Source organism: Dromaius novaehollandiae, chromosome 11, assembly GCF_036370855.1.
Source record: "Dromaius novaehollandiae isolate bDroNov1 chromosome 11, bDroNov1.hap1, whole genome shotgun sequence".
NCBI classification, from domain to species: Eukaryota; Metazoa; Chordata; class Aves; order Casuariiformes; family Dromaiidae; genus Dromaius; species Dromaius novaehollandiae.
This window is the reverse complement of record NC_088108.1, coordinates 21,864,636-21,875,287: the sequence shown is the minus strand read 5'-3', so window position 1 is coordinate 21,875,287 and position 10,652 is coordinate 21,864,636. Positions and strand designations below refer to the sequence as shown.

At 39.2% G+C, this 10,652-nt stretch overlaps 1 protein-coding gene across 1 annotated transcript; it reads left to right on the top strand.

Annotated features, from left to right (window-relative positions):
- The first annotated feature begins 206 nt into the window (after positions 1-206).
- On the top strand, positions 207-1,023 carry CCDC160 (coiled-coil domain containing 160). Its single transcript, XM_026111040.1, is given in 2 exon segments — positions 207-338; positions 340-1,023. Coding segments are annotated over 2 exon segments (816 nt in total).
- Positions 1,024-10,652: the final 9,629 nt, after the last annotated feature.

Below are 10,652 nucleotides of genomic sequence, written 5' to 3'. Positions count from 1 at the left end.
GTTTGCTAATACCCTTACTTATACTGAATAAACTCACGTTGGTGTGTATTTCCCACTACAACTTTACATGAGAACTGCTAACCTGAAGAAACATATTAAAAGCTTTAAGTCTTTTTACAACAAAAATATTTAGCATTCACATCAAAGTTTAATACTGTTTTAACAACTGATTTTTTTCCGCCTTTAATAGGAAACAAACCTTAGGAATGGAGAGAAAACACTGAGAGAAGGAGTTATTTTCTCCTAATTTCAGTGCACAGAACTTTTTTAGTCAGGCCAATCAATCTGAATCACTGATGTCTGAAAAATTGGCTTTAGAGAGAGCAAAGAGAGTGGAAAAAAATCTACAATATGGCAATTACAAAATTTCAAGAAGAAAAAAGGCTCAAAAGGAAGGAATGTTTTCCCAAACTCATTGTTCAAGAATACGAACCTAAGTTGGTAGGTGCAAAGATAAACATTTCAAAGGAGGAAACAGAAGGGGATTCTGCCTGCTGTGGGGCTGGTAATTTAGATGTTGGAACTGAAGAAAGCTTAAAGGAAACAGAGGGTCATTGTGCCTGGAATGCAAAGGAATTAGCAGCTTTGCAACAAGAAATGCACAAGGACCATTTGGAATGAGTTTCTCTGAAACTTCATCTGTTCTTCTTCAGTGCACAGTTAGTGGAACTCAAAACTAAATATAAAAAATTAGAAGTGGACTTTGAAAACGCTGAACAAGAACAGCTAAATTACAAGAATTAAGTTTGCTGCAAAACTATCCAGTTAAAGCAGAGTCAAAGGGCAAGCTTTAAAAAAGGTCTTGAGCTTCAAGGTTTAAAAGACGACTTACATGAAAAATCAGCAAACTTAAGAAGATTAAATGAAGAGTTGCCCCAGGCAAGAAAAGAAACTCTTAATTTAAATCTAAAGAACAAAGATTTACAACAGGACTTTAAGAAGTTAAAACAGCAACATAAGCTTGGAAATAGGACTTCCATGGAAAAGGTGAATATGTGTTACAACTCAGAAACAGGAAAATAAAGACTGAATTAGTGTTTACAGTGAACTAAATGCTGAAAAGGTCTTGTGTGTTAGGAATATTAGAGCTTTAGAAATACTCAGGAAAAAATTTTGGTCCAACCACCAAGTGATACATTTCATGACTTCAGGGTAGATATATTGTACAATTAAAAAATTTGAAAGAATCCTTCTTAGTTGCAGTTAAAAAAAGAAAAAAAGCAACCAAGTTTGCCATTTGATTTCGGTTTGTACCTTTTAAACCCTTTTTGGTTTAATGAAATGTAGAACTTTTTGACTTTTAACAAAAGTGTAACAGTGAAATAGCATCTGGCTAAAAGCTTTGGATGTGGGGTAACTGCTTTACTCTGTGGCAGAGCATCGTGAGGGACCCTCGGGTCGTGGTCTTTCCACACTCCCTTCCTCTGGAGAGTGGGTCTCCGAAAACGGGGTGCTGGTTTATACTCACATCAGCCGCCGCTGTGCACCTCGGCCTGAGCGCTGAGGCATCTCCTCCTCGCTCTGTGAGGCACTCCCTGCCAAATGCTGAACAAACCAATTTTGGCACGCAACAGTTGGGAGTAAGCAACTGACATTACATATTCTTATTAAAAGCAGTGCGATAACCGAAAACGTGCAACGGCCCAGCGCGGAGGTGCTGACACCTCCTCACTCGCTGCCCCTGCCCGTGAAGCCCGGCGGCCATTTCCGCGGCGGCCGTTAAGGCCGGCGCCAACGGCCGGGGCAGCCCCGCGGGCGCCCAGCAGGGGCTGCTGCGCCGCCGCTGCCGCCGCCGCCGCAAAATGGAGGGGGCCGCCCGAAATGGGGGCCGCCGGCGGGGGGGCGCCGGTGCCGCTGCGGGCCGTGGTCGCTGCGCTTCCCCACGAGGTCGGCTGCAGTGGCGGAAATGGCTCGGTAAATGCTGCTCCATCTCTGTCAAAGGCGTCGTTTATTAGGGGGCTGAGGGGATCTGGCGGCGGGCTTCGTTTGGCTTGAGGAGGCGTTTCTGCCAGCCTTTTGGCTATGTGTAATGAACAACAGGTTTTGTAGAAATGGTTTAAAAAGAAAAGAAAACGTGGCTAAAAAGTACCTTGTATCAAATGCATTCCATTTTAACAATGAGTTAATTTAAGCATTCAAACAGCAACTTTTAATAAAGTTTTGTTTTTATTATTAAAATACTTTTAATAAAGTGTTATAATACTTATAATAATAATAATAGCTGACAACAACAAAAACGCCCCAGGCTCCAGTATTAGGCTCATCCACATTTTGGGTAAGAGCTTAGCTTCTGCATACGCCCAGTGAAACGCAATACCAGATTTGGTAGACTGTACATCACCGGGTTTTAATACATCATTTAAAAAGCAAGGCTTGGGGGTGGGTTTTTTTCCCCTTTGTTTTTGTTTTGTGGCTGAGGCAGCGTTTTCCTGTGTACCACTGTCCTGAAGGCGTGCGGTGAGACAGGCGCCTTCTGATACCACATGAGCTTTTATTCTTTGAAAAAACTACTCTATTGAATTACCTGTAAGAGGAAGAACTTGCAAACAGATGGCTTTTGGGCTAATTTCTGTAACCAGCCTAAGTTTAGTCGTCAAGGACTTCATGTATTTAAATTGGGAAGATAGCCTTTGGCTCCCCCCCCCCCCCCCCCCGGCCTTGGGCTTTGGGAAGAGATGAGCAACTGTTTTAAAATCTACCAGGGTGCTCTGAGCCCCAGCAATTCATATTTGGGGGGGCAAAAAGGCGTGGGGTACATCTAAAAATTACCCAGTTCAAAGGTATTGGCTAGTCTTTGCTTGTCTGTCAGATCTAAGAGCAGTGAGTGGATTTTCATGGAGGAATTTCATGGAAATTAAATCTCTACTGGAGTGATCCATTCAGCTCCTAAAGCTTCAACCCAGTTTTGTATCCTGGATGAATGCCCTGCTGAATAGCATGGTGGGGATGCAAAAAGCTACCTTAAACTAGGGTTTTTTTCCTGCTAAATTGACTTCAAAGTAGTAATTAAACAATGGGTAGCATAAAAAAAAATCAAGTTGTAAGAAGCTGTAGGACCAAACTACCCTATAAAGAGATGGTATTTGGGGGGAGGTGGAGGAGGAAAGGGAGAGTTCAAACTTGCAAAACAACTGGGAAGAGTCAGATTGAACCAAAAACTGGTTCAAGAAAGTAACGTGAACTGCACAGATTCAAACTTTTTTTTTTTTAATTACAGCTGTACTACAGTCAAGTCTGAGCTGGGTAAGTGGTTGCAGGAGGGGAGACTGCAGAATGGTTTGGGATATTTTAGCAGAAGCGCCGTGTTCGGAGGCTGAAGCCGCTTTCCTTCTGGCCTTTGTCCTGCCCTGTGTTTGAGGCTTGTCTTCTGCATGCTGCTGCGCGGCGAGCTGAGCTCTGCACAACTGCGTATTCATCTCTTTTGTAAAGCAAAACTGTGTTTGTTCCTGGCTGGGAGCATCCTTGCTGCCAATCTTCTCCCTTTTCCTCTGCCTCCCAAACACGCAGTCAGACGTGTATTCATGTCTCTGCGCCGATGATTTAGAAGCCCATTTGACTTAAAGCTAAAACAAATGAAAACTAATCTCCTCCCTGACTTCTCTGGTACCAACACCGCCTCCTTCTCCCCTCCCCCTGCAGTAAAGCTATCTAACTTGCCTCCCCGGCTTGGCCTTTTGCTGATTTCGGTCCTTGGGGTCCTTGTTGCCACACGCAGACTTTTTCCAGTGTATACGTTCTTCCATCATGCCTGTTGTGGAAGGAGAGACCTGAAACAAGTTTATAACCTAACTTCTTTTAAAGCCTGTTTGGAGTGATTGATTTGGGGAAGGAGGGAGTGGGGGTGGGGGTTGCTTGGTTCTTTAAATGCTTCAGTGGCTTTATTTCCAGCTGTTTGTTGTGTAGAGGATGCCATCAAATTAGCCTACATAAATAAGGTGAGATAAACACATATTTGACCCTATTACAGTTTGTTACATTTTTAATGTGTTTGAGGTAAGGCTTACTCTTTTGAAGTGAAATATCCAACATTGTACTTAATCTAATAAACAGAGGCTCCTCATACTTCTGGGGAATTTATGAGAATTCATAGTCGGGTTCAGTCCATGGAAGTATGGCAGTATACAGTAGCAGAGGATCTCATGTGTGGGTCTTTAGAGTAGTGTCCATCTTTGATTCGTGTCAAGTGAAACAGTGTTAAATGGTACTCAAGATAATGACTTTATAGTCTTATTAAAGCTTACTGTAGTCCTTAGGCTAGACTATCAAGTTTGAATATTCCCAGTGTCCCAAATGTCATATTGTTAGTGTGATAGCTACTGCTAGAAGAAAGATCATAAAATGTAATTTGTAATTGATACATTACTTTTCAAATATATTTAACAGGTTTTTTTGCATTGAGAATTGCTTTTCATTTTTTAAAATTGAATTTAATAGGTTTCAGAGAACTACAGTGTAGTGTTCGTATGAAGTGATAAGCTAAAAACCGTTTGGCAAGAAGTGCTTGATACCAACTGTAAAATCCTGAAAAGTTTTAGGCCACACACAGATATTGTTACAGGCCTCTGCTGTACCTCTGTCAGAGGGCTGGGTTCCTGCCAGGCAGTAGTTCATGTGATAACTAAATTTTATCCTCTCTAAAATGATAGATAGAAGAATACAAAGGCAGCACACGTTATTGTTTTTGGCAGTTCTTCTTAAGTATCACTGAAAATGGGAAAGCACTTTGGACAATATTTAAATACTTCTGTGCTGTTGGCCATGTATTTAACAGTGATCCATAAAGACTACACAGTAGTGCTGATGTAACTTGCTGGAAAGTCCACAATTTCTGTTCAGAAAACCATAGATGTTGCAATAAAACACACTGGCAGCATGTATGTTTTGTTTAGAGCTTTTCTGTCTAGCTGGTATGCACCATTCAAACGACACTTGCTGGAGTGTAAAGTAATTGAGAGCTATGCAGGGTGATTTATATCAGCTAAGCTGGAGGCCAACAGCATCTGTGACAAGATCTGGCAACAAGTCAGTCATGTCTCATTGTTGTGTGACAGATACCAGTTTGCTGATCACTGATACTTTCTGAATAATCAGGCATCTCACCTTTCTCAAAGGGAGAGCTTGAGGCTCTCGGAAAGCTACGTGGTGTGGCCAGGTGGGTTTCCAAGCAACAGGCTGACCTGGACTGTAAACTGAAAGAGTCCTATCATAGTTTAAAAAACAGCCTAAAAAATGCCTTTCCCACAGTTGGCTCAAATCCATCTAGGACTGTGGTGCCGCTGTGATAGTCCCATCCCTAGCAACATGTTTCTGTCTTTGCCTGACTCTGGCACTAGTGCTGTTCTGAAGTGAGTCAGATTGGGTTGCTGATCTGGTTGAAGACTAAAAACTTCACCCCACAGACACAGTTAATAAAGACAGAGATGATCATGCAACTGCACTTTCTTTGGGAGTTAGAAGGATAAGGACGTAAATTCTTTGTGGTAAAAGACATTAGCTGAGGATATGCAAAATTCAAGTCCTGAATATTACAAATAGAACATTTATTTTGAGGAAGCTTGACCAAAATTTTGTGTTCACTAATTTTTGAATGTCTGACTCTGAATGTCATTTTAATAATTCGTTTTTACCTATATTTTGGTGTTTTACTGGCCTAATGCAGGTATTCCCAGAGGATGGTCTTCAAAGCCATTGCAGGTACTCACAAGCCAGTGTTTTCAGTTACCAGTTTGATGGTGATCCCTAACATAGTAAGAGGCAAACTGTATTGATTCAGAAAGTTTGGGAGCTGCTGGTCTAAAGTATCTTTATGGTCTCTCTGTAAAGAATGTATTTTGGATGGTTCTAGCACTTCAAAAAACACCACGGTGTATTAAATTCATAGCAGTGAAATACTCTTCTAGGTGTAAAAGTGAGGTCTGCAGTCTTAAGATTCGTTTATTTATTTTTAAGGAAGTGCTGATGGTCTTTACAGTATATTGAACATGAAAATGAGATGTTCTTCCTTAAGCCACAGATGGCTTGAAACAATAGCGCTGACAATAGCTCCAAGAACCATCCAATGAATTTAACTGCTTTAATTCAAAAACCTAAAGATGGTGACTTAAAGGACAGTATCATTAGCTATCTCTGTGCTAGTATAACATGGAGAGTATTAGTTAAAATACTAGAACTCAAATGGTTCCAAAAATGTAGCTGTCCTTCACTAATCTTTAAATTTATCTCACCTCTAGCCTCAACAGCTTGTATGTTCCAGTTAGTGATTGTAACCACAAACATCTGTTGTGTATTTAAAACAAGAGTGCAGTGTGAGTTAACTACCTCATAAATCAAAATAAGTATGACTTGTATTAATCCTCTTTGTATTTATTTTGTTTAAAATTGTTCTTTAAATTTTAGAATTAAAATTCTACAAAATCCAGTGTTCTTGATATTAGTACTGAGGGCCTTCATTTTAATGCAGTTCTCTGCATTTCAAAAAGAAGAATCTGAACAATGATTTTTTATTTCACGTCTCATAAATGATGTAAGACCCTTATTTCTTGTTAGCATTCTGTTTTTTTTCATTATAACTAGTTTGTAATGTTCATTTCCTTTTAAAAATCAGTTTGTGAATTCTATGGGAGCAAGACCAACTTAGTAGTAGGTATGATGCTTAACTCCACAAGACACCATCATGAAGGTAAGAAATCTAAAAAATGAATCTGACGTCCTTAAATGAGGTGAATTGTTTTTTACAACCACAATTGATATGTAAATTTCTGTCCATACATCTGAAAATGTTAACTCTTAAATACCTGTATAACAATAGCAGCTAGAGGCCCTAGCAAATGTCAGAATGCTTCTATGCTATGCACTATATAAATGCATAGAAGGAAGCAGCTCTTGCTCTTAAGCCTTTGCCATCTATATGGACAAGATAGGAAGCAGCAGATAAAGTGACATTCATCTTGCAGAGATGTTTGGCAGTGATTTGTAGCATGAGATCCTAATTATGGGTACAGCACAAATCACGTGAAAGCTCAAAATATAAATTGTCTTTTTTTTAGGCCCTACAGAAAGACAAAAATAGACATAGGTCAGTGGAAAGCACCTGTTTCTATACTAACAGAATACTTGCAGTTGTTTTGTCCCAGAATAACAGGAGAACAGTATTAATGTGTCAGGTAGCAAATACATATATTAAGGTGAGTGAACACTAAAATAGTGTCCTTACAGATACACACATTAGTGCACACCGTAACATCTTTTAGAACTAACATGCTGATGTACTGGAGCATTGTCTGCAGCAGTGTGCTTTGAACTCAATTAATGTGAATTAAGTGAGTAAGGAACATCTCTATTTTGTAATCCTTGAAGATGAAAGGAGCTACTTCAGGATTGTGAATGCAGTACCTTATATGTATCTTTATGCTAAAATAATCAGTGGTAAAAGAATTAAGGTTTCAGTCACTATTGGCAACATTTGTTCTTTTCAAGGAGATTTATGAGGGCTTGTTTAGTGTCAGTTTAGGTTTAAAGACTGGAACTTTTATATCTGTTTGAGAATAAAAGAGTGTAAGCTTAATGATCTTGTACAAAAACAAGCAAATGCAATTAAGTGTATAATGCATATTGGCAGAGAATTATTCTAAAGCTTTAAATTGAGCTGCCGTTTTACATTAAAAGCACAGAAACAATAAGACTTGCTTGCCTGTGGTGTTTTGTGGTAGATCCTAAGGCTTGGTGGACACACTTTCCTTTGGCACAGGCCTTTGATGTCCATATTTGCATACAAACTAGGTTGTACCTTCAACATTACTTATTATCATTTTAAAATTACATTTGAATGTCCTTTAATAAAATCATAGGAACTTTTTTTTTTCTGCTGAGCTAAAAGTGGGGGTATCTGCAAGAAGGCTAAATATTTCACTAGGCTCTTTTATCAGGCCATTTTCCATTCATCGTCATTTTTCTTGATTTCTCTCCTGAACTCTCCTGGTCAGCTTTTTGCGGATATCATGAAAGCAAAGCTGGCGGTGTTTGTCTTGAAATCTCACCCTGTAAACACATTGCCTTTGTTAATAAAGTTCAAAGCATTGTCCAGATACTAAGGATATGAGGGTTGTTTGAGCAAGTAGCTGGGGTTTTGGTTGAGCTGTTTCTTTTGGCTGTGCTCTTGGAAGCTGCCAGCCTTGAACAGATGATATGGATCTCATCTTGTTTAATGTCAATCACATCCTGTACATAAAACTATACTGCAGAAAGGGGTAAGATTATTGCATTTGTTTGGACTGTACTTAAAACATGTAGAGGAAATGTAGGAGTTCAAGAGATTCTTTTTGAGGATTCAACCTGCTTCCAAAATGACTTTTTGTAAATAGCCCCTCTGGTATATTCTTACAGAGCTTATACAATGCTTTTTTTTTGTTTTAATCAGGCACAGCTCTGTGGGAAATAAATGAGGTTTTATTTCCCATAATTTTAACTAAAAAATTAGCTCCCCACACTGAAGTCACTGTAAAATGTACTCCACTACAGCTGGGCTATAGAAAATCAAAAAAACTGATCATGTCTTTGATGAAAGATGAATGGTTTCTATGTAAGTCTGAGCTCCGTAAAGCAACTGGATTAATGCTGTATCTGTGAACAAATGACAAGCTCTATTTCGTAGTTTCAGTCTTTTTAGATTCTTGATTATGACATTTCTTGTTTTCTTGAAATGGAAGAAAGTAAATAATTGAGTTTGTGGGTGATGAGCTTGCCAAACACAAGGCACTAAGAAGTCCTGTAAGCTCCTGTAGTTGTTAATGCCTGCTGGGCTCCTTGCCAACACAGTAAAATATTTTAACATAAAGTTAGAATCTCCTTGTGTTGTCATTTGGCCACTGCAATCAATTGGCTGGCTAAAACCAGGCATTAGTTATTAGAAACAAAACTAATACTGTTGCATGTGACCATTGCTCATGGAATCTCTGGCTGTAAAAATTTACAATGATAAAACATTAAGGCAGCTGGATATGCTGTTTCCAAAACTCATTAATTTGTTTTCCTTGCTGAGCCTCTCAGTAAAACTAAGTATGTCAGAATTCAGTATTCATGTGAGGTACAGCATCCCTAGAGTGCTCTTAAATGCTTTGCTGTAAAAGAACAGAGCAACTGGCTATGTTAATTTTAAGTTCCTTTAGAAAGAAAGGAAAATATGTTAGTGCTTGGAAAATCAGAAATAACATAAGACTAAACATCAGTATCTTAGAATGCATACAAAATGTTGCCCCCCTCCATGGTGCATTCCACACCTTTGGTTCTCAGCCTTTTACTGGAGCATGAAATCAGTAGGGTCCTCCACAGAAGGCTTTTTCTGCTTAGCTCTGCAGGTGCCAGGGCTATACAGCAACATGCTGCATAGCGCATATTCACACAGGAGCCAAATAAAACCATAATCACAATTATCTTTATTGTGTATTTTTTCAGTTTTACTTCTTAAAACTCCTTATGCCGAGGGAGGACAAAAATAATGCCAGAGGGACAAAAATTACTGGTTTGAGAAGGAAGCATGATCACCAAAAAGAATGTTTTTTCAGCCAAAAAACAAAGCAATTGTCTTTGTGGCTTTTTTTTTTTCAATAGCTGATACTCAGTGAACATCCACTAACAAGGTAAAAAAATCAAAGAATACCAAAGAGAAAGGAAAGGTTGTTCTCAAGACATGCAGGGTAAATAGTTTCTGGAACTCAGTGAAAACTTTTTATTAATAAAGTACAAAATAATAAGCTTGCAGAATAATTTCTGTAGTGACAGAAGTGTTAATCTTCTATGTATAATGAAGTAAGATGGCAGCAGATTATTTAAATGTGTCAGTATATGAGTCTCTCACTATGGTGTAACGCAGGCTGACTGAACACAAACAACATGATGACCACTTCATGAAAAAAAAGCATTATTTCTGTTTCTTACTGTTTGGGAAGGATATATAATCTCCTTGTCTCACATTTTTCTATTTAGTCATTGCAACAACTACATTTAATAGGCTTTTTAAAATCAAAATAAATATTTTTAAATGTTTTAGCCACAGTAAAAGTGTTTAATCGGTTTGATTTCTTATGCAAGATATTCTTAGTGCAGATGCAACTATGCTCTTAACAACGAGCACAATACCAGTATTTTAAAATCACCACTACTCCGCAAAGAAAAAACAAAGAAAGCACTTTTGCAGGCACAAGGTCTACGATAGTTTTTTCTCAATACAGTTGTATAGTGTGTGCACACATGTATATAATGTGTATCTGCTAAGCAGTAGTATGTGCCTACAGCTCAGATCACTCTGGTTGTTGACATTTTTTTACCCCGTATCAGTTCAAAGTGACAGCCCATTTTCTGTAAGCATTCTGAATGATTTTGCAGCTGTGGCTGCCAAGAGAGGACTCTTGACAGTTCTCTGGGCTGACAGCAAAGGGGTAGATGCGGCCACACAACTCTCCCTGGCCCCACCTTTCCTAGGGATCCTCTGAGCAAGATACATGTAGGCAGGAACCCCGCTGGGGAACTAGGATCAAGATGATACTTCGTTATCGCTGCTGTATAGTATTTAAGCCTCGCTCTGCTGCCTCAGTACAACGTTTAGCCCAGCCAGGCCCTTCTTTGGTGGCCCAAAGTGCTACCATAGCGGCTGTGAC